Below are 24,865 nucleotides of genomic sequence, written 5' to 3' on the forward strand. Positions count from 1 at the left end.
TTCATTCTGTTGGGTTTGATGTTGTTGCTTTGATTTCTCTCTTTAGCCATTGTATTATGTGGCCTTTACTCTTTGGGTTTTGGTTGTTTTTATATTCGTGAGTTTTTATTATGGTGTTCCGTGCGTAACACTGTTTTGAGTACTTCTTGTAGGGCTGTTCTTGTCTTGGTGAATTCTCTGAGCCTTTGCTTGTCTGAGAATATCTTTATTTCTCCTTCATATATGAAGCTTATTTTTGCAGGGAATAAGATTCTAGGCTGGGCATTGTTTTGTTTCAGAAGAGTGAGAATGGGGCCCCAGTCTCTCCTTCCTTCTAAAGTCTCATTAGAGAAGTCTGGTGTTATTCGAATTGGCTTTCCCTTGTATGTTACTTGCTTCTTTCGTCTTACAGCTCTTAGAAGGGCCTCTTTAGTTGATATTTTGCTCAGTCTGATGACTGCATGCTGTGGTGTCTTCGTGTTTGCATTGAATCTCCCAGGGGTCCTCTGAGCTTCTTGAACTTGTATATCGATATTTTGAGCAAGGCCTGGGAAATTTTCCTCTATTATATCTTCAAATAGTTTGTGCCACCCTTGAGTGTTGTCTTCTTCCCCTCTGGTAAACCTATGACCCTCACATTAGGTTTCTTCACATAATCCCACATCTCTTGTGGGCTTTGCTCTTTTCTCCTGTTTCTCTGCTCTATCTCTTTGACTGTTTTATGTAGTTGGAGGGTGTTATCTTCAAGCTCTGAGATAATTTCTTCAGTTTGATCTACCCTGTTCTTGAGACTTTCCACTGTATTTTGTAGTTCCCTGAATTGATTCTTCATTTCCAGGAGTTCGGTAAACTTTTCTTCATTGTGTCTATTTCTTCAGTGAACTTTTGTTCTAGATCCTGTTGGCTTTTTGTGGTTTCTTTGTGTTGGTTATTGAGTTGTTCTTGAAGGTCGGTAAGTGTTCTTATGGTCCACATATGAAATTCCTCTTCTGTCACTTTGTTTGCCTGATTTTGGTTAGTGTCCATTTCTAGGGTGATGGTGCTCCTCTTTGGGGGTGTGTTTTCCATTTGGTTCTTCATATTTCCTGAGTTCCTTTGCTTATTTCTTCCCATGTTGATCAGTTGTTGTTTTTTTCCTTCAGGTTTTTGTTTGGGTATTCACCCGCCTTCTTTCGTTTCTCAGCCAGTAGGTGGTGTCTGTGGGTGAGATCCGACCACTCCCTGTATAATGAGTCAGTAGGTACTGTCAAAAGGCTGCGCAGGATGCCCTCCCTGTTAGTGGGCGGTGCTTGCTTGGAGGAACAGGCTATGCTGTTTTGTGTCCTGTCATCAGCTCTTGTTCCTGTAGGGAGGCACTCTAGTGCCTAAGGTGGTCGGTGGGGCCCTGGGACTTCCAAGTGTGTCCTTTTCTCCCCCTCAGTGAGGGCTGCTCTAGGAGATATCTGGGCGAAGCTGGGTTGTGTCAGCCTTCCCTCAGGCACCACCAATGTGGTTAGCAGGGGTCAAAGTTCTGTTCTCAGCTTCCAGAAAAAGCTGTCAGGGAGGGGCTGGAATGGCCCTGCTCAACCAGAAAGTCTGCGTGTGGGGGTGGGCTTGTCTGAGACCTGCAGTCTGGAGCGGGCCTCGTTTCTTTCCACCCTCCCCAACTCCGCAGGTACTTATGGGCCTCTGCCAGCTGGCCAGACCAGATGCCACCAGGCCTCCCGGGACTGTGATGCTGGTGGGGAGGTTCCCTGTGCAGGAACGCCACCTAGGCTGGGTGTACGGCCTTATTTTGGGAGGAGGTGTGCCCTCTAGGACGCTGATCTGCTCCTGAAGTCACACACACCTCAGTAGGCTGTTCACATATATCCCTTCTGTGTCCTGGGTAATGCGAGACCTCAGTGCACAGGATCTGGTCTGCAGGTCTGACTTCTGGGTCCCAGAGTTCAAACTCTATCCCCACCAGGGAGAGGAGTGCTGGTCCCAATTCAGCCACAGGGAGCCCAAGCTGGGTCTATGTCTCTCAGCCTCAGGGTCTGCCCTGTTCTCCTGGGAACACCGTGCCAGCAGCACCTGAGAGGGCTGGCGGGTAGGGAGGTCACAGTCTGAGTTCCCCTTAGTCAGCTGTAGGGTCCCAAAGGGAAGGTCCCATTCCCTGGAGGTGCCTCCAGCTGGTGGCTATATTGTCTCTGGGCAGCCGCGGGTAGGGTGGGCGGAGGGGAGAAGGAGGCAATATGGCGCCTGCCACGTGGCTTGGGTCTGTGCACACGGAGGTGCCCCCAGGGATTTGGGAACCTGGTGCCGCGTCCGCTACAGGCTCACCGCTAGCTGGCGGTGGCCGTCTCTGGGCTGGTGTCCGCAGGTCTCTCCCCCCGCTGGGGAGCCCACCAGCAGTCCTAAATGCAGGGGAGGGGAAATGGCAAATCCACCTACCCTTCCTGCTGGTCTCTGGGCTGCTCTGCCACTCTCAACTTCCTGTTCTCCTCTGCAACCTACTCCCGTGGAGTCTCCCGGAGTCTCAGGTACCCCTCCTTCTGACCCTTGTCCGCTGTATGCTCGTCTTCCTGCTTTTTTTTTTTCTAATTTCTGCTAGAATCTTTCTTTTCTGCAGAGACACTTTGTCTGGCGGTGTTTCTCACCTGCCATCTTGATCGCCCCCCCCCAATGTTTCATTATTGTTTACATACCCAGAATTTAGTTTAGTGCCATGTATATATTAGGAAGTGAAAACACATTTGGTGAATGAATAAAAACTTGTCTTTTTTCCATCCACAATTTCTCTCCCTCTTGTTCATCTCCTCTAGTGTCCCTTACCGTGTTTATCTATGACTTCTCTTCTTTCTTCCCATCTACTACATCCTCTTCACCAAGTTTGCCTGTATCTTTAGGATATATTAATACCTAGCCTCTTTATTTTATTCTATCTTCTCCATTATCTTCTCAACTTTTTCTTTTTTCCTCTCTTCTCATATTCTTTCTCTTTTTTCCACCCTTATCTACCTGACATACATATATATACATACACAAATATATATATACATATATATAATTTGATTTACATATGTATATGTAATGGAGGTATATATATGTAATATATACACATACATATATGATCTATCTTCTCCCCTCTCCACCTTCTTCTTCTCCTCATTTCTATCTATTTTCATTGTTTTATCCTCTATTTTATACTCATTTCTCCTCTAGTCTCTCATCTCCTTCTGTCTCATCTAACTTTTCTCTTTTTTAAGTATTTATTTGTTATCCTTTTTTCCTTAGCCCCTTTCCTGTCTTTCAAATTCTTGTAGGAAAAAAACCCCAATAAATAGCAAATTGGAAATAATGAGCGACTAGTATACAGACAAACACACTTCATCTATTCTTACCAGGCTTGCATTATCTGAGTTTCATGTGCAAAATAACAAATACACAAATTTCAAATTGTCATAGAACCTGTACTGAAGGATTGCACCTATTCTTTCAATAAAGGTTTTGCTCAGTTACACAATATCAACATTCATTAATGTAGGAAGAAGCTTTAGGATGTAATAACTGACAGCAGAGGAACAATCAAAAGCATAAAAGCAAACAAAAAAACCAAGAAAGTGTTTTAGTGTTGGGCCAAAGATTCTTATTGCACTGCAAATGCTTTAAAAGTTATTCTTTTTGAGAGCACAATTCAATACTTAATAACTCTAATGAGAATAACAATATTGAGTCATGAAATAAATAAAATGATGATGTTTTTATGCATTGGGAAGTAGAAAAAGTATGATACATATTTTATATTTAATGAAGATTTCAATGCCATCATATATATATAGTGTTTAAAAGGTATCATCTTAAGTTATTTGGAAATTTCACTTATATCAAACTCCTCAGCACCCCAGGCAATGTGGCATAAAATAAATGTTACTGTAATTTTGAATTTATATATATAAAACACTGTTTCAGAAAATACTCATCACTATCACATTTGAACTCTACATTGTAGGGTGTTTTGTTGCTGTAGTTAAACTTAATCTATTGTGACTACCATAGTGTTCATGCTGGTTTATATGTTTTTGTGAGTCTGTGTATATAAGTGTCCTTGAGTATGTATATCCCTCTGTGTCAGTCCACACATGTTGTTGAATGCGTACATTAATATATAATGAACATATGTCTCACAATATTCATATGTGTAACTCTCTATATATGGGTATCTAAAATATGTATATCTGTGAGTATGTATACATGCAAATATATTAGGAAGTATACACATATATGTGTATTTCTGATCTATAAACTTGACAGAATTTTTAGTAAAGTAAAACATGCTGCTTTCAACCCCAGTCCTACTGCCAATATACTTTGAGCAGGGGCCATCACTCTCTGACCTCATTGTGTAGAGGAGGGTCCCGTTGTCCACCAGTCTGAGCAGCTTGTTGGGTGTCGTCATGTTATGAGCCACCGATTTCTTGCCATTGTGGAAGAAGGTATCAGGAGTCCAAATCTTACTAGCCAGGAGATTGTTCAGTGGAAGGATCTTCATGGGTCCATCAAATTTCAGTCTTTCATCATGCCATGTCTGTCGAAAAAATACATCAATAGTGTACTCCTAGGGACAAAAAGAGAGAGAACAATGTTTCAGTAAGTTCTGGTGAGTGTCCATATTACCTTCAGCAACTATTAATTACCTTGAAATTTTTCCTCTGATGAAGAGAAGAAACAACTACTATTAACAGTAGTTGCTGGTAAGAAAGGCAAATGATTATGATTAAGAAACAATGCCATGGTGATCAGTAAATATGGACAAGGCTTTGTTTAGGAAGGTCACTGCCAACACTGACCCACACATCAAACAAGCTAACCACAACACTTTGCTTTACAAAAAGACAAGAGCCCCCTTCTCAATGCAGTGATGTTTTTTGTTTTTCTGTTTTGTTTTTTGTTTTTTTTTAGACAGAGTCTCACTCTGTTGCCCGTGCTAGAATGCCATAGCATCAGCCTAGCTCACGGCAACCTCAAACACCTGGGCTCCTGCCTCAGCCTCCGGAGTAGCTGGGACTACAGATGCATGCCACCACGTCTCTAATTTTAGTAGAGACAGGGTCTCATTTTTGCTCAGGCTGGTCTCGAACTTCTGATCTTAAGCAATTCTCCTGCCTCGACCTCCCATAGTGCTAGGATTACAGGTATGAGCCACCACACGTGGCCTGCAGTGACATCTTTACAAGAACAAACTCCTTACCTGATCTCTCCTGTTGAATGATTCCATATGAACATCAAAGGCCAATATAACAATTACCATAATACAATATTATGAGCTTCAAAAACAGAACCTTATTATTTTAACACACATTTCATCTGAGCCTCAAAATAATATGTCTGATGGGTGAATAGTTTATTATCTTTAATAAATAATTAAATATTATAAATAAATAGGATAAAAACAATCACAAATAGAAAAATTGGGTAAATGAACAGCAAATTCATGAAATGGATAAAAATTGCTAATAAACATGAAGAGAAATTTCAAAATGTTTATTAATCTAAATACAAATTAAAATAACAATAAATGTTCCTGCTTTTGGTGACAGAATAAATTGTTTGATTATTTGAGTGTATCTTCCTGTAGCTATTAATTATAAAATCTGAACAATTATATATATATATATATATATATATATATATATATCTGTGTGTGTGTGTGTACTTATATTACTCAAAAGCATTGCGGAGAGACTGAAAGCAGACAGAAACCCTTAAAAATGGCAGCAACAATGGATTAGAATTGTCAGTTTGTGTTTTTTCTTTCCTGAAGATGCTCCCCAAACCTAGAATTCCTATGACATATATAACAGCCTCACTGGCTCAAGGTGGCAGAGAATCTTGAATATTAGGAGTGTGGCTCCTGAAAGTAAGACAGTCACAGAAGGGATGGGCCCCCAAATCTGGGTATATACTCCACCCCAAATCCTGGTTGACCACTATACTACACACAAATGGGACACACTCTGGGGCCCAATTTTTTAAAAAGCAGATAGAAATAATAGGGTAGTAGTCCGCTAAATGAAAGAACTGTGCTGGGTGATGGTTGTGAGTTTGCTGACATTTAGACTGAAGGAATTCCTCACTCCATTACAACTCAGGTAGCAGAAATCTGAAAACTTATTAGTTTAATGTATCAGAGGAAAAACTCAAGACTGAAGATGATCTGAAAATTCATGAGGAAGTCTTGGAAGTAAGAAGGTGAGTCCCAAAATGTGAATATAAACTCTGCCCAGATTCTTGACTGACCACTTAACTACGAATGGCACAGGGGACACTTCAAGGTAGCAAGATAGCAAGGTAACATGAAGACGCAGCATCCAGAAGTTGCTGCAGATCCTTTGGTTTAAAATCCCTTAGTGGCTTCAAATCAAACCTGGAATGAACTTTCCCTGATGCAAGCTGTCCCCTGCCTTACTCTCTGAGCTCTTCTCCAAATACCCTTCCCTCCACAAACTAGCCAGTCTGAACTCTCTTGCTTCAGTATACCAAGTGTATTCTTGCCTAAGGATTTAAAGATAATATAATTTATTGTCTAAACTGGAACATTTTAGAGAGAGAGAGAGAGAGAGAGAGAGAGAGAGAGAGAGAGGAGGCTATATCAATAACCATGACAACAAGCGTAAACTAGGACTGTGGCAGATGAAAAGCTGGAATTAGACTCCCACATAAAGTCAAGATCCTGAAGGGATCCAGCCTCAGAAAAGGGATGAACTACATAAAATGAATTGACAAAGCCAGACCACAGCACAAATATTCAAAAAGGAAGGAGGAAGTTTTGAGGGGAAAGCATTTCGACTGAGATTTAGCAACCTCAATCCTAATATTATGCAAGAATGATGTTCAAATGTACACTATCTGCCTGATCAGGAACCTACAAGCTGAGAATTTAACATAAAAATTGGCCTTAGGCTAGGTATACCACTAGACTGACTTACAAAAGTAAGCATAAGAGAACTCTTGAGGGACATAACTATGAATAAGTGCTTACTGAAAATAAGCTCACTATCCACCACAACAAAATACCTAAAGAAATGGACATGAGCAAGAGTCACCTAATACAATATATAATTCAATTAGAGCTTCTCCAAGGACTTCATATAACAGAATTATAAAACAGAGATTATGAAAGAACTACAATTAATATGAAGATTATGGAGGAAGAGGAGCAAGAAAAAGCATATTTGAAAGGGCTCTATTTGAAATTGACCTTTAGTAAAAGAAAAAATAGTCATTGAAAATAAAAACTCAATCAATGAGATACATAGCAGATTAGTTATCGCTAAATAGAGATTAGTGAACTGGAAAATACACCTGAGGAAAAATTGTTTGGTTTACATTTCAGACAGATGAATGATGGAAAACATGAAAGACAGGCATACTACCATGGAGGATAAAAGGAAAAGGTTCAGCATGTGTCTATTATCATTTTAAATGTGAGATAATAGAGAAAATGGGGGAGAAACAACATTCAAAGTAATAATGGATAAAGTTTCCCAGAATTGTTGAAATATATGCATCCTTAGCTTTAAAAACCATAAAGATTTGCAAACTCACTAAATTAAAATAGATCCCAGCCAGCACATAATAGATTTAAAGAACACCAAAGTGGAGATCATAAAAATAGCAGAACAGAAAGGACATATTATCTACAATAACATGACCATTTGACTTATAGCAGACTTCTTAAAAGCAACAATAGAAGCCAAAAGGTAATTAAAATACATCTTGAAAATGTTGACTGAAAAATACCTGTCAACCCAGAATTCTATAGCCAACTAGATTATCAAAGTGAAGTAAAAATAAAGATAGTTTTTCATTTGTATAAATTCAGGGGTACAAATGCAATATTTTTTACATGGATATATTATGTAGTGTGTTTAGACAAATAAAGTGAGGCAGAGAATTTACCATGAAAACATCTTCACCCTTACCCCAGATTTTCTCATGGCTGGGTCACTTAAAACCTCAGGTCTCATTCAAAAATCACCATATCAGAGAGGCATTTCTTGACCATCCTCTCAAAAATAGTAATCCCCCTTCCCCTTACTATGAGTTATTTTTCTTCTTCATAGCACTGAAAAAAATATGTCTTTGTTTACTATTTCTTCCACTCCAACAGCCTGGGTGGTCCAAGATAGGAGGGACTTTGTTCTGTTCACTGCTATATCCTTGCACTTAAAACTCTACCTAGTATATAGTTTATGTTCTACAAGCATTTTTGAATCAATGATTGAATGAATCCTCATGAAAAGAACTACTAAAAGAAGTTCTTCATGTAGTTGAAAATGAAGCCAGTAGGAGGATGCAAGAAGGAACAGTGAGCATAAGTACTGACAAACTTAAGGGTAAACTAAACAATTAATGGGTATTTACAAATAATAGTAAGGCCTATAAAAACAGGGTAGAACAAATAATTAAAATAACCTAAATGGGAGGAAGGAGTAGAAACATGTGGGTTAATACATTCTTATATTATTGGGGAGGAGAGTAGAGATATTGAGTATCATTAGATTTTAGGCCAAGTATGTTTATTAACATTTAAGGTAATTACTCAAGAATATAATTGAAAGAGAAAGTAAAACTTATAAAACAATAGGTAAAAACAAATGGGAACATAGAAAATGCTTCAGTCTTATAGAAGGCAAAGAAGAAAATAAAGCATAGAAAAACATGGGGAAAACAATACATACGATAAGATAGTATAAATAAACTAAATATAACCAATGGATAAATAAGCAATGTATCTATATGCTATGTATATACATGAGGCATACCTAACAACATATAAACACGTACACAGTTTAAAAGTAAAGTGATGGAAAATATGTTATGGGAATATCCTTTTTTGGGGGTGAATCCATATAAAATATAGACAGAATGGATTATAAGACAAACATTTTTCTTTGGGATAAAATATTACACTAAAAAATTAAGGCTCTTAAGCGGAAAACATAACAACTCTAACTTTGTATGTACCAATAGTGTGGACTCAAAATACATAAGGGGAAAATTGAATTACAAGGAGAAATCAAGAAACTCAAAGATTCTCAATGAGTGAAAGACCAATCAGACCAACAATAATATGATTAAAAAATTAGAATAACCCAATGGACAAGCATGAGCTAACAAACATTCATGGTCTTATTCACTTAACACCTAGTAAATCATAAATAGAGCATTTATCCAAAAAATTGAGTATATGCTAAGCCATAGGGCAAATCTCAAGAGAAACAAAAATATTTCATATCCTATGGACCATTTTCTTTCAATATGAGGCATTCAATTAGGAATTAGTAACATAAAGTTTTACATTTGGAAATTGAAAAACATTATGAAATTTTTTAAATAATCATAAATGATATTAGAAAATACTTAAAACTGAACAATAGTGAAAATGTTATGAAATCTTCTTTTGGGCTCCTAAAGTGGTACTTGGAGAGAAATAGCCATAAAGAAGTCTTTAAGGTAGTCTTAAGAAAAGGAAAACTGGGCACAGTGGCTCACACCCATAATTCTAGCACTCTGGCAGGCTGAGGTGGGAGGTTTGTTTGAGCTCTGGAGTTTGAGTCCAGGCTGAGCAAGAGCAAGACCCTGTCTCTATAAAAAAAAAATGGAAAAATTAGCCAGGTGTGGTGGTGCCACCTGTAGTTCCAGCTACTTGGGAGGCTGAGGCAAGAGGATCACTTGAGCCCAGGAGTTCCTGCTTGCAGTGAGTTATGATGATACCACTGCACTCTAGCAGGGGTGACAGAGTGAGACTCTGTCTCAAAAAAAAAAAAAAAAGAAAGAAAAGAAAAGAAACAAAAGAAAAGAAAAGAAAAGAAAAGAAAAGAAAAGAAAAGAAAAGAAAAAATGAAAACCAATAAGCTAATCTACCTTAAGAAATTAGAAGGACCACAGAATATCCCAAGGAAAGTAAAGAAAGGGATGATTCAGAGAAGGGAAAGATGGAGGATGAGAAACACTGCCAGACAGAGTGTCTCTGCAGAAAAGACAGATTCTAGCAGAAATTAGAGGAAACAAGCAAGAAGACGAGCATACAGCAGACAAGGGCCAGAAGGAGGGGTACCTGAGACCCCGGGAGACTCCACGGGAGGAGGCTGCGGAGGAGAACTGGAGGCTGGGAACGCCGGAGCAGCCCGGAGACCAGCAGCAAGGGTAGGTGGATTTTCTGCTTCCCCTCCCCTGCATTTGGGACTGCTGGTGGGCACCCCAACAGGTGGAGAGACCTGCTGACACCGGCCCAGAGATGGCCGCCGCCAGCCAGCAGTGAGCCTGTAGCAGACGTGGCACCAGGTTCCCAAATTCCTCCAGGCACCTCCGGGTTCACAGACCCGAGCCGCGTGGCAGACGCCATATTGCCTCCTCCTACACTCCGCTGCCCGTACCCGCGGCTGCCCATAGAGACAATACAGCCACCAGCCAGAGGCACCTCCAGGGAATGGGACCTTCCCTATTGGGACCCTATAGCTGACTAAGGGGAACTCAGACTGTGAGCTCCCTACCTGCCAGCTCTCCCAGGTGCTGCTGGCACGGTGTTCCCAGGAGAACGGTGCCAACTCAGAGGCTGAGAGACATAGACCCAGCTTGGGCTCCCTGTGGGTGAATAGGGACTGGAAATCCTCTCCCTGGTGGGGATACAGTTTGAACTCTGGGACCCAGAGGTCAGACCTGCAGACAAGATCCCCTGCACCGAGGCCTAGCATTGCCCGAGGCACAGAAGGGTTATACGTGAACAGCCTACTGAGGTGTGTGTGCCTCCAGGGGCGGATCGGCGTCCTAGAGGGCAACCCTCCTCCCAGGAGGAGGCCATGCGACCAACCCAGGTGGAGTTCCTGTGCAGGGAACCTCCCCGCAGGCATCAACTCTGGAGAGGCCTGGTGGCTCGTGGTCTGGCCTGCTGGCAGAGGAGTTGGGGAGGGTGGAAAGAAGCAAGGCCCGCTCCAGACTGCGGGTCTCAGACAGCCCCACCCCTACACCCAGACTTTCTGGCTGAGCGGGACCATTCCAGCCCCGCCCTGAAAGCTTTCCCTGGAAGCAGAGAACAGAACTTTGACCCCTGCTAATGGCATTGGTGGTGACTGAGGGCAGGCTTACCCAACCCAGCTCCGCCCAAAACAAGAGCTGATAACAGGACACAAAATCAACAGCATAGCCTGTTGTTCCAAGCAAACGCCACCTACTGACAGGGACAGCATCTTGCACAGTCTTTCCACGGCACCTACCGACTAAATATAAAGGGAGTGGTCCAATCTCACCCACAGACACCAGCTAACGCCTCAGAAACTAACCAACGTGTGTGAATACCCAAACAATAACCTAAAGGAAAGATAAAACAAAAGATCGACATGGGAAGTAATCAGGGAAAGAACTCAGGAAATATGAAGAACCAAACGGAAAACATACCCCTAAAGGGGAGCACCATCCCACTAGAAATGGACACCAACCAAAATCAGGCAGCCAATATGACAGAAGAGGATTTCGTATGTGGATCATAAGAACACTCACCGAGCTGAAACAACAACTCAACAACCAACACAAAGAAACCACAAAAAGCCTCCAGGATATGGAAAAAGAAATAGACACAATGAAGAAAAGTGTAACCGAACTCCTGGAAATGAAGAATCAATTCAAGGAAATACAAAATACAGTGGAAAGTCTCAAGAACAGGGTAGATCAAACAGAAGAAAGAATCTCAGAGCTTAAAGATAACACCCTCCAATTAAATAAATCAGTCACAGAAATAGAGCAGAGAAACAAGAGAAAAGAGCAAAGCCCACAAGAGCTGTGGGATTATGTGAAGAAACCTAATGTGAGGGTCATAGGGTTACCAGAAGGGGAAGAAGACAACACTCAAGGGTTGGACAAGCTGTTTGAAGATATAATAGAGGAAAATTTCCCAGGCCTTGCTCAAAATCTTGATATACAAGTTCAAGAAGCTCACAGGACCCCTGGGAGATTCAATGCAAACAGGAAGACGTCACGACATGCAGTCATCAGACTGAACAAAGTATCAACTAAAGAGGCCCTTCTAAGAGCTGTAAGACAAAAGAAGCAAGTAACATACAAGGGAAAGCCAATTCGAATAACATCAGACTTCTCTAATGAGACTTTACAAGCAAGGAGAGACTGGGGCTCCATTCTCACTCTTTTGAAACAAAACAATGCCCAGCCTAGAATATTATTCCCTGCAAAACTAAGCTTCATATATTAAGGAGAAATAAAAACATTCTCAGACAAGCAAAGGCTCAGAGAATTCACCAAGACAAGACCAGCCCTACAAGAAGTACTTAAAAGAGCGTTACGCACGGAACATCATAATAATATCCAATGAATATAAAAAACCAAAACCCAAAGATATTAAAGGCCTGATATTACAATGGCTCAAGACAGAAATGATAGCAACAACATCCAACCCAACAGAATGAACAGTAATCTACCTTACCTATCATTTCTCTCCATAAATGTGAATGGCTTAAACTCTCCACTCAAGAGACATAGGCTGGCTGAATGGATAAGAAAATATAGGTCAAGTATATGCTGTCTTCAGGAAACACATCTAATCTGCAAGGATGCATATAGACTAAAAATAAAAGGGTGGAGATCAATATTCCAGGCAAATAGAAGCCAAAAGAAGGCTGGTGTGGCAGTTCTAATTTCAGACGATTTAGTTTTTAAAGCAACAAAAGTAGTGAAAGACAAAGAGGGTCATTATATAATGGTGAAGGTAACAGTTCTACAAGAAGAGATAACAATTTTAAATATATATGCACCCAACTTAGGTGCACCCAGATTCATAAAGCAAACCTTACTGGATCTAAGCAAATGGATTAATAGCAACTACATAATCGCCGGAGATTTCCATACCCCACTGATGGCACGAGGCAGATCCTCCAAACAGAAAATTAATAAAGAAATAATGGACTTAAACAAAACTGTAGAACAACTGGGTCTGACTGACATTTACAGAACATTCTACCCAAAATCCACTGAATATACGTTCTTCTCATCAGCTCATGGGACATTCTCTAAGATTGACCATATTCTAGGTCACAAAGTAAATCTCAAGAAATTTAAAAAAATAGAAATCATACCATGTACCTTCTCAGATCACAGTGGAATGAAACTAGAAATCAACACTAACAGAAACTCACATTTCTACACAAAAACGTGGAAATTAAACAACCTCCTACTAAATGATTACTTCATAAATGAAGAAATCAAGACGGAAAGAAAAAAATTCTATGAAGAAAATGACAATGGAGAGACAAGTTATCAAATCCACCGGGACACAGCTAAAGCAGTTCTGAGAGGAAAGTTTATCTCCATAAATGTCTATAAACAAAAGACAAGAAGATCACAAATAGATAATCTAATGAAACCACTCAAAGAGCTGGAAAGAGAAGAACAGACCAACCCCAAACCCAGCAGAAGAAGTGAAATCAACAAGATCAAATCAGAACTAAACGAAATTGAAAACAGTGAAGCTATTCAGGAGATTAATAAAACAAAAAGTTGGTTATTTGAAAAAATAAACAAAATCGAAACACCATTGGCGAAGCTAACGAAAAGCAGAAAAGAGAAATCTCTAATAAGCTCCATCAGGAATAAAAAAGGAGATATCACAACTGATCCCAAAGAGATACAAGATACAATTTATGAATACTACAAAAATCTTTATGCACACAAACTGGAAAATGTGGAGGAAATGGACAAATTTCTAGAAACACACAGCCTCCCTAGATTCAACCAGGAAGAAATACATTCCCTGAACAGACCAATCACAACAGCTGAAATAGAAACAGCAATAAAAAATCTCCCTAAAAAGAAAAGTCCCGGTCCAGATGGCTTCACACTCGAATTTTACCACACTTACAAAGAAAAATTAGTACCTATCTTACAGAAACTATTCCACAACATCGAGAAGAACGGAAACCTCCCCGACACCTTTTATGAAGCGAATATTACTCCGATACCAAAACCAGGAAAGGAGGCAACAAAAAAGAAAACTACAGACCAATATCCCTAATGAATATAGATGCAAAAATTTTCAACAAAATCTTAGCTAACCAAATCCAGACACTTATCAAAAAAATAATCCACCACGACCAAGTGGGCTTCATCCCAGGGATGCAGGGATAGTTCCACATACGTAAATCTATAAATGCAATTCACCACATAAACAGAAGCAAAAACAAACACCACATGATTCTTTCAATAGATGCAGAGAAAGCTTTTGACAAAATTCAACCCCCTATCATGATACGAACACTTAAGAAAATAGGCATAGAAGGGACATACCTAAAAATGATACAAGTCATATATGACAGACCCATAGCCAACATCATACTGAATGGGAAAACGGAAATCATTCCCACTTAGAACTGGAACCAGACAAGGCTGCCCACTATCTCCACTTCTGTTCAACATAGTGCTGGAAAACTTGGCTACAGCAATCAGACAGGAAAATGGAATTAAAGGTATCCAAATAGGGGCAGAGGAGATCAAACTTTCACTGTTTGCTGAAGATATGATATTGTATCTAGAAAACCCCAAAGATTCAACCAAGAAACTCCTGGAACTGATCAATGAATTTAGTAAAGTCTCAGGATACAAAATCAATACACAGAAATCAGAGGCATTCATATACGCCAACAACTATCTAATTGAGAACCAAATCAAAGACTCAATTCCCTTCACAATAGCAACAAAGAAATTAAAGTACCTAGGAGTATACTTAACCAAGGACGTAAAAGACCTCTACAGGGAGAACTATGAAACACTGAGGAAGGAAATAGCAGAGGATGTAAACAGATGGAAATCCATACCATGCTCGTGGATCGGCAGACTCAATATCATCAAAATGTCTATACTACCCAAACTGATCTACAGATTCAATGCAATACCTATTAAAATCCCATCAGAATTCTTCACAGATATAGAAAATATAATTTTACACTTCGTATGGAACCAAAGAAGACCCCGAATATCAAGAGCAATTTTAGGCAACAAAAACAAAATGGGAGGCATTAATATGCCAGATATCAAACTATACTACAAAGCTGTAATAATTAAATCAATATGGTATTGACACAAAAATAGGAATATTGACCAGTGGAACAGATGTGAGAATCCTGATATAAAACCATCCTCATACAGCCATCTAATCTTTGACAAAGCAGACAAAAACATACGCTGGGGAAAAGAATCCCTCTTCAATAAATGGTGCTGGGAAAACTGGATAGCCACCTGTAGGAGGCTAAAGCAGGTTCCACACCTTTCACCTCTCACAAAAACCAACTCACGCTCGATAACAGACTTAAACCTAAGGTATGAAACTATTAGAACTCTAGAGGAAAAAGTTGGAAACACTCTCCTAGACATCGGCCTGGGCAAGGAGTTTATGAAGAAGTCCCCAAAGGCAATCACAGCAGCAATAAAAATAAATAAATGGGACATGATCAAACTACAAAGCTTCTGCACAGCCAAAGTAATAGTCATGAAAGTAAACAGACAACCTACAGAATGGGAGAAAATTTTTGCATCCTATGCATCCGATAAGGGACTGATTACTAGAATATACTTAGAACTCACGAAAATCAGGAAGAAAAAATCAAATGACCCCATTAAAAAGTGGGCAAAGGACTTGAACAGAAACTTTTCTAAAGAAGACAGAAGAATGGCCAACAAACATATGGAAAAATGCTCTACATCTATAATCATCAGGGAAATGCAAATCAAAACCACAATGAGATATCCCTTAACCCCAGTGAGAATGGCCTTTATCAAAAAATCTCCAAACAATAAATGCTGGCGTGGTTGCGGAGAGAGAGGAACACTCCTACACTGCTGGTGGGACTGCAAACTAGTTCAACCTCTGTGGAAAGCAATATGGAGATATCTTAAAGCAATACAAGTGATTCTACCAATTGATCCAGCAATCCCATTGCTGGGCATCTACCCAAAAGATCCAATGACACTCTACAAAAAAGACACCTGCACTGGAATGTTTATAGCATCACAATTCATAATAGCAAGGCTGTGGAAACAGCCCAAGTGCCCATCAATCCAAGAATGGATTAATAAAATGTGGTATATGTATACCATGGAGTACTATTCAGCTCTAAGAAACAATGGTGACATAGCACGTTTTATATTTTCCCGTTTAGAGCTGGAATCCATACTATTAAGTTAAGTTTCCCAAGAATGGAAAAGCAAGGACCACATATACTCACCTGCAAATTGGTATTAACTGAACAGCACCTAAGTGGTCACATAGGTACTACAGTAATAGGGTATTTGGCAGGTGGGAGGGGGGAGAGGGGTGGGTATATACATACATAATGAGTGAGATGTGCACCATCTGGGGGATGGTCATGATGGAGACTCAGACTTTTGGGGGGAGGGGGGTAAATGGGCATTTATTGAAACCTTAAAATCTGTTCCCCCATTATATGCCGAAATAAAAAAAATAAAGAAAGTGATGATTCCGATAATAGCAAAAATCAGTGGAACAGAATATACAAAGAAATAATACAGAGGATGAACCAAACCAAAAAAACTCAGGTTCCTTTGTAAACTATCACAATATAGAAAACTTCTAATAAGTTTAATTAAGAAAAAGAGATAAACTTAAGGGAAACGGTCATGGGTAGAGGTAGATACATGAGGTTTCATTATTCTATTGTCTCTACTTTGATGTGTGTGTGTATGTGTGTGTGTGTGTGTGTGTGTGTGTGTGTGTGTGTGTCTGTGTAGTCTCTAGAGAACATATTGTAGGGAAATAAGAGTAGAAACAGGAAAATCAGTTAGAGGCTTTTTAGAGTTGGACATGCCAGAAAATCGGAAATGATGGTGGCCTTGACTAGAGTAGTAGCAGTGGAGGTGGTGAGAAGCAGTTTAATTTGGGATCACATATGAACATAGATACAAAGACTATAAATAAAATAACACCAAAACAAACCAAGAAATATATGAAAAGTAAAACATCATTATCAAGTTGGATTATTTTAAAGAATGTAAAAACAACCTAATATTAGGAAATCTATTAATATAATTAACCACATTAACAGATTAGAGAAGAAAAATCATGCAATCAATCTTAAATATGAGCCAAAAGAGAAGTTAAAAAATTTAAATATATTCGTAACTAAACACAAACACACACACACACACACACACACACACCGCTGAGAAGACTATTAATATTTAATAGAAATGGAATATGTAGTGAAAATCTGCCATATTCATTAATGCTTATGATCACTTGTCTTTTGGCCCTTCTAAGGGGTCTTGTGGAAATTCTCATAAGTCCTGCCTTTTCAAATTAAAAGTCAAAACTTAAACTCCCAGCATTTTTTGGAACTAGAATCAAGCTAGTGACCTAGGAGCCACCAACACACACACACATGCACACACACACACACACACACACACACACACACACACACACACACACAGAAGCAATAATATGAGTATTATGGTATACATCTTCTTGTGAGCATGTCTGAGTTTCTCTAGGGTGTGTACCTACAGATAAAATTTGTGATTCACTAGAGTCTGCCCATTTCTAACTTTTTTCAGATAGGGCCAAATATTTTTGTGATAGATTGTATCAATTTATTATTCCATTAGCAGTGTATGAGAGGTCCATCTCTCTCCACTTTGGCTAGTATTTTGTATTGTCACACTTTATTTTTGACACTTTGATGACTATGAAGTGGTACCTAATTGATTTTATTTGCATTTTTCTGACAGTCAGAACATAATATCATTGTTTTTTAAAAGCAAAAACTAGAAACAGCCCAATGCACATTAACAAGAGAATGGATAAATATATGAGTAAATATACATGCAATGTAATCATCTATAGTAATTAAAATTAATGAACTAGAGTAAAATACATCAAAAAGAAAAGCTTTTAATGCACAATTAAAAAATAAGTTGTGAAATGGTATGCATGCCATGATATATTTTATATAGAAGTTTGGGAATATGAAAACCACTATTTGCTATTTATGAATGTATGTAAAATATATATATATATTCTAAGGTATAAATCTAAATTATGTACAGAAATTACAAAAAGAAAAAGCAAATTTATAGTTGCAATTATTTTTGAGGAAGGAGGGAGAGAGGGAAATGGGATCAGTGTAAGGTACACAGGGGATTTCAGCTGGATCATTAAAGGTTTTTTTTTAATATAATAAGAAATATGATACACTTTTAAGATTTAAAAAAGTTGGGTGATGGGTGCTTATTTTTTATACATTATTCTCTACACAGTCAAAACCACTGGGGAAACCAGAGTGATTATTTGTTCCATAAGTATCCCATGACCTTTGGCCAAAAGCAATCAGATTTTGACATGACCATTCTAGAAATGCAATCAATTCCTTCCTTGCAAATTGAACCCTTGCATACTCTCCAAGGATGATTGTCTCCAAATTGACAAATGAATTATGTTGTTTTGTGAGGCACTTAAATCAAATCTTCCAGATAATAAGCCTAAGTCTGCCTCTTGGGAAAGGCAATTAATAGATTTTCTAGAGAGAGCAGAGATGACACTTATTCGTAGGGAAGCATTTCTGGCTTGGTGTTAGATCCTGAATGGCTTCAACTCCCCAGTACTGCTCAGTGTGCCAAAGCAGGCTCCCAGAAAGAGCCTCCAATTCTTATTCAACTTTAGCAGGGTGTGGGGCCAAGGTACTTGACAACTGCACTACAGCAAAGGCCATGCCCCTGTATTTTGGTGATCCCCTCCTCTCTCTGCTCTTTAAGTCCTCTCTATCAGTCTCTATTTTGGGGAATCATAATAAACATCCCTCTTTCTGATATATTTAGCCCTTGAAATAATCTTATTGGCATTGTTTATGTGTCCTGCCTGTCTATGCTACATAAAAGTATCCCAGGAGATTCCTGGTCATGGACTCCTAGGAATCCCATAGACATGACCCCCTTTCTATGTTGCATATAGAAATACCATATCCTATGGAATAAGAAGAAATTTACAGCAAAGAAACTCTCAAAATAGGCAAAGGTTCCCATTCATTCTGTACCTCAGACTGCTGGTAAGGGAGGGCTTGAAGTGGACATGGCCACTTTTTCCAGTACTAGGGAGGAAACAGGTAAAATAATTTCAAGTCCACTGTACCAGGAAAGAAGTCCCTGCACTACTTTCTCTGTAATTTACACAATATTTTTTCTTTACAGTGTTTGGACATTTGGATAACTTTGCATGATTTTCATAAGCAGTTGTCAGACCAAAATGTTTGTTACCTGAATCTGCCGTCAAGAAACTTAAAAAGAGAGAGAAAGTCACAATTGTTAGAAATGTCTCCAGAGCCTCTTCCCACCCACACATGCCTGCTTGAATGGGGAAGGAGCAAAGAGAGGAGCTGGTTGGGGCAGGGGCTGTGTGTGTGCTTCTGTGGTATCCCTGGGTATAGATTTATATGTATGTATATATAAAATGCCTTGTATAGTTTGTGGGCTGTATATATTCTATAGCTATTTGTTGTGTGTATGTACATTTTTTGAATGTATTTGTGGATGGTGGTGCATGAGTGAGAATTAACAAGTGAATGCATGTGTGTGCATGCATGTGTTAAAAGAGCCACTTCAATTACCTTCTTATAAAAATCCTAATCCATCATTAATTCCCAGACATACAAAGGAAGAGCTGCATATCTCTAGTGAATCTGGTTATTCCCAATGGCCTGTGAGTTCTCTGAATATAAGGATCTATAGAGCCCTTTAATGCAGAGTTGGGCTCCTATTGAATGACCACCTGGCAACAAGTTTACTGCATGCCTGGATATGAAGCTGTGGCCAATACCAGTCAAAAGGTTGAGACAGAGAAATCTAGATACACAGGCTTTCTTGCTTCCCCTAAGAGATAGTCATTTCCTCCATTTCTCATATGTCAAACATGCCCTCACTGAGCTCTCCCTGTGTGTCAAGTGTTCTGTTAAGTGCCAGAGAAGCCATGAATACTTGATACTTGCCCTCAAGGAGTTCATAGAGAGTCTCCTGTACCTTTCTCTTTATTTAACACTTGAAAGATGAAGTTTAGGCCTCTCCCTTCCCCTTGCCTCCCAACCACCCACGTACTTATGACTTTCTCTCCTGAGAACTTCTCTGACTCCTAGATCTCACCATTGATTAAAAAGCCATGTAAACTCAACATGTCTAAATCAACTCTCAGCCTCCAGGCTTTTTCCTCTTGCAGTCCACCCTGCAAAGACAACCAGATGAATTATTTTTAAATAGCACTCATATATTTTCATTGTCTACTTTGCACTGTCCATATATTTTCAAATCCACTCAATGGCTCTACATTACCTATAAGACAAACTCTACCACATGCCTATACAACTATTTGTACTCACCCAATAGGTGGAAAGAAGCCTTGTGCCCTGCCAAGTAGTGCTCCCATTGAAAATAGACATATAGAAAAAATCTAAATAGTGAACATAGACATTAAATATTTTGAGCATTTTCCCCTGATATTTAATAGTAAGATTTTTATTTACAACACAAATCAGTCATTCAACAAAAACTTACTGTGCATCTAATAATTGCCTGACATGCAGAGCAGATAACAACTGTTTTGTTTCTCTAAATGGTAATTACTCAATCAAATGTCTGATACTCAGTAGGTATTGACAGGTGGTCTATTATGTTGAAGCCTTCTGATTCAACTCTCCATGGCATTCTTTGCTTTGACAGTAAGGGATGATGGTGGGAGAAGGGGAAGTCCTTGAAGATGGCTCATGAGTCACCCCTTTCTAGCTCTGCTATGCTCTGCCTTATTTCTTGAGTTTGCATCAAAGCTCTCCTTTTGTCCACATATGTAGAAGGACCAGTTTCCAGAAGTGATTTAGACTCTTTCTTCACACTGTATTACTCTGGCTAGTCCACAGTCCCAGTAGACAGAGCCTAGTTGGAAGAAACAGACTTCTTGGATGACACCACCAGATGTTTGAGAAACCCCACCACAAGGGTCTCCTCACATTACCTATTCCTACCAATATGTGTGTGGTACCAGCAATATGTGAGGGGAGAGGTTAGGGAACGTTTAATTGAGGATATGAGCCAAGTCAAGTTTTGAAAGATGTATCATGGAAGGAAGAGAAGGGCACTACTGGTGCTTTATACATGAATAGGTGGGGAAAGTAGGGCAAAGATGGAAACATGGGGTGGTGAGGGTAGGGAGGGAATTAATATGAGATAAGATGTCTCCTTAGAATATAACTACAAGGCTCTGCTGTGGAAAAATCCCAATTTATTTTCTTTGATCTGTTGTATTTTCTTATACCTTTGAAAGAGCTATACTTACCATGTCGGTATCTGACACAGGGCCAAAACTGGTCACATAGATGTCAGTCTTCACTTCAGTCACTGCATCTGAGCAAAAAAAAGTAGAAAAGCAGAGTGTAATGAAAGGCTGTTGCCTTAGCTCACAGAGAGTCTAGTGCAGTATTCCGAATGACAGGCTACCTGGCACAGTCATAGGAAAACTTCTCAGAAACCTCTCACCTGTACTACTTCTTCAGAGAGATCATGCTAGGTACAGGTTCAAAGTCTACTTCTTTAGATATCTTTGAGAATGGCAGCAGAATTCCAAAGCATAAAATATTAGAGAGGGCCATTAGAGATCCCTGACATTCACAGGAGCTGAGCTCTCACACTGGGCTTACTGTTACCTGTGGTAGGTTACAAATATTGAAGTATCCAACTCTTTTCCACTTTTAGGAATAGAGGATGATTGTACTTCCCCTTCCCTGCCTGCTTAAAGTAGACAGGGGCAATGTGACTGGTTCTGATTGTGGAAGGAAGAAATATGTGCCCTTCCATAGCTGGAGCAATTAATGTCTAATGCAAGACTTTCCACGCCATAGTGGTCATGGAAACATATGTTGATGTGGTGCCACCATAAAATTGAAAAAGTCTGGAATGATGAGCTAACATATGGAGAACAACTGCCCTGGAAAGTTGCCTAGACCCAAAATAGACTTTGCATAAATGAGAAATAAACTTTCATTGGGTTAAGTGACTGAGATTTGGAGATAACTAATATCATTTGATACACTCTCTGCATTCATTTTCCTTTATTGCAACAATCTCTTTACCTGTCTACCTTCCCACCTCACCCAAGAGCTTCTGAAGTGCTTGTCACTCAGATGGTGCTCACTAAACATTTTTTGTAAGAATTGATTAATCTTATCACATACGTGCCAAATTGGAAAATGATTCTGTCTTAGTCCATTCAGGCTGTTATAGCAAAATAACTTAGACTGGATAATTTATAAACAACAAAAATTCATTGCTCACAGTTCCAGAGGATAGGAAGCCCAGGATCAGGGTGCCAGCAGATCTGGTGTCCAGTTAGGGCCTGTTTGTCACAGATGGAGCCTTCTGTGTCCTCACACAGTGGAAGGGTCTAGAGAACCTGCTCAAGCCTCTTTTATAAAGGCACTAATACTATTCACGAGGGCAGAGCCCTGATGGCCTAATCACCTCCTACAGGCCCCATCTCTCCTTTTTTTGTATAAGTTTAAAGGGTACAAGTACAATTTTGTTACACAGATATATTGCGTAGTGGTGAAGTCTGGGCCTTTATTGTATCCATGACCTGAATAATGTACACTTTACCCATTAAGTAATTTCTCGTCACTCACTCCCTCTCAACCTCCCATCCTTCTGAATCTCCAATGTCTATCATTCCACACTCTTCATCCACGTGTATGAATTATTTAGCTTCCACTTATCAGTGATAATATGCAGTATTTGTCTTTTTGTGCCTGGCTTATTTCACTCAATATAATGACCTCCAGTTACATTCATGTTGCTGCAAAAGACATTATTTCATTGTTTTTTATGGCTTAATAGTATTCTATTGTATATATAATCCACATTTTCTTTATTCAGTCATCTGGTTTTTTTTCCCAGTTATCTGTTGATGGACACTTAAGTTGATTCCATTATTTTTGCTATTATGAAGAGTCCTGGTATCTTTTTGATATGCTGATTTCTTTTCTTTTGGGTAGATACTTAGTAGTAGAATTGGTGAATTGAATGATAGCTCTATTTTTAGGTTTTAAAGAAATCTCCATATTGTTTTCCATAGAGGTTGTGCTAATTTACATTCCCACCACAATATGTAAGTGCTCCCTTTTCTCTGCATCTTCATCTATATCTGCTGTTTTTTTGACATTTTAGGAATAGCCATTCTGAGTGGTGTAAGATGACATCTCAATGCGGTTTCAGTTTGCATTTCTCTGATCATTAGTAATGTTGAGCATTTTTTTTCATATGCTTATTGACCATTTGTATGTATTCTTTTGAAAAATGTCTACTCATTGCCTTTGCCCACTTTTTAATGAGATTACACTTATTGTTATTAAGTTGTTTGAATTCCTTGTAAATTCTGGATGTTAGTCCCCTGTTGGTTACATAGTTTGCAAATATTTTACCCCATTCTGCAGGTTGTTTGTTCATTTGATTATTTCTTTTGCTGTGCAGAAGCTTTTTAGTTTAATTAAGTACTATCACAATGAGGATTAAATTTCAACCTATGAATTTTGGAGAAACACAAACGTTCAGACCACAGACCACCCAAAGAAGTGAAGTTATTTCACTATTGAGTTTCTCTTTTCCTACTTCTATCAGCTCTGTTTACCTCATTGCAGCCCAGCTATGCCACCCATACCTAACATACCTCAAACCTAGCATAAGCCAAGGAAAAAAGCAGCCTACTCCAGCCTACTAAAATCCATTCAAGCCTACCAAATATTTCCTCATTACAGTGCATCAAAGAAGTCCCACTCCAGCCCAGCATACCTGACTCCAGTTGAGTAAACTAGTAACACAGCTAACAGCAGTAAAGCTCACACAAGATTTGATGTATGTGTACAATGGAGCTGGTTACTGCACTATATGTTACGATTTCTTTTCTCTCATGAAGAGTTAGGGAACATATTTACTCCATCTGTACCATATTAAGGTATGCTCATCCAGTCCTGGGTTCTGGCCCAAATGTACTTTAGATCTTGTTGATTTCCTACTTTCCAGAACCATCGCTTAGGATTAATATAGTCTGCCCTTACTCGGGAACTGATGTGTTCACTATACTCAAGGCCACTGTCCTCATCCACAAACATTCCATTTTCAGAAGAGACTATGAGTACTATTTAATAATCAACACTATAATCAATTTACCAAAAGACACAATTTACTTCCAAGCTTAATCAGCAAATGGCATGTCTCTGAAACTGGAGCTGTGTTTTAAATAGCTGGGCTCTCATCTAGAGCACAGCCTTCCCTGGCTGCTATTTCTGTACTTGAAGGAGAAGAGGCAAAACATCAGAACCCAGAATATGCCCCCTAAAGCTTCACACACACTGCCAGGCTCATTGGCTGAAGAAGAAAATGCCTATATACCTACTATGTGACATAATAATCTCCAATTTCCCTATCCATAAATACATAAAACAAAATAAATTCATTAATTTAAGAGACCATAATTATATTTGAATCCAGTGTTCTAAGCAGGACATTCCAGACATAGAATAACTTACTACACAAGTGTAATTGTAAGATTCTAAGATAGTCGTGCAGACTTACAATAGCCTGCAGAAAAGGAGAAGAGACATAGTGAAGAAAGTCTACAAAATCAATGAGTACAGTGAGACTGGAGAGTTAATGGGTAGGATGTATTGCTGGCAATCTTAACTGTAAAGTAACCAAGGAAAGTCTTCCGTCAACATTGCCTCCTCCTCCTGCTCCCCAACACAGCTCAGTTTCTAATGCCACAGGGATATTTGACATCACTTCAGTGTTCTACACAGGGACCACTATGCCCTGATGG

The 24,865-nt window shown here is 39.2% G+C and overlaps 1 protein-coding gene across 1 annotated transcript in view; it reads right to left on the reverse strand.

Annotated features, from left to right (window-relative positions):
* Positions 1–24,865, reverse strand: part of GABRA3 (gamma-aminobutyric acid type A receptor subunit alpha3) — a 415,959-nt gene that overhangs the window by 196,798 nt on the left and 194,296 nt on the right. The window contains exons 4-5 of the mRNA XM_020284959.2: positions 21,335–21,402; positions 4,338–4,558 (exon numbers count right to left, since the gene is read on the reverse strand). Of these exons, the coding sequence (XP_020140548.1) occupies positions 4,338–4,558; positions 21,335–21,402 (289 nt within the window). The remainder of the gene's footprint in view (positions 1–4,337; positions 4,559–21,334; positions 21,403–24,865) is intronic.

Source organism: Microcebus murinus, chromosome X (assembly GCF_040939455.1).
Source record: "Microcebus murinus isolate Inina chromosome X, M.murinus_Inina_mat1.0, whole genome shotgun sequence".
NCBI classification, from domain to species: domain Eukaryota; kingdom Metazoa; phylum Chordata; class Mammalia; order Primates; family Cheirogaleidae; genus Microcebus; species Microcebus murinus.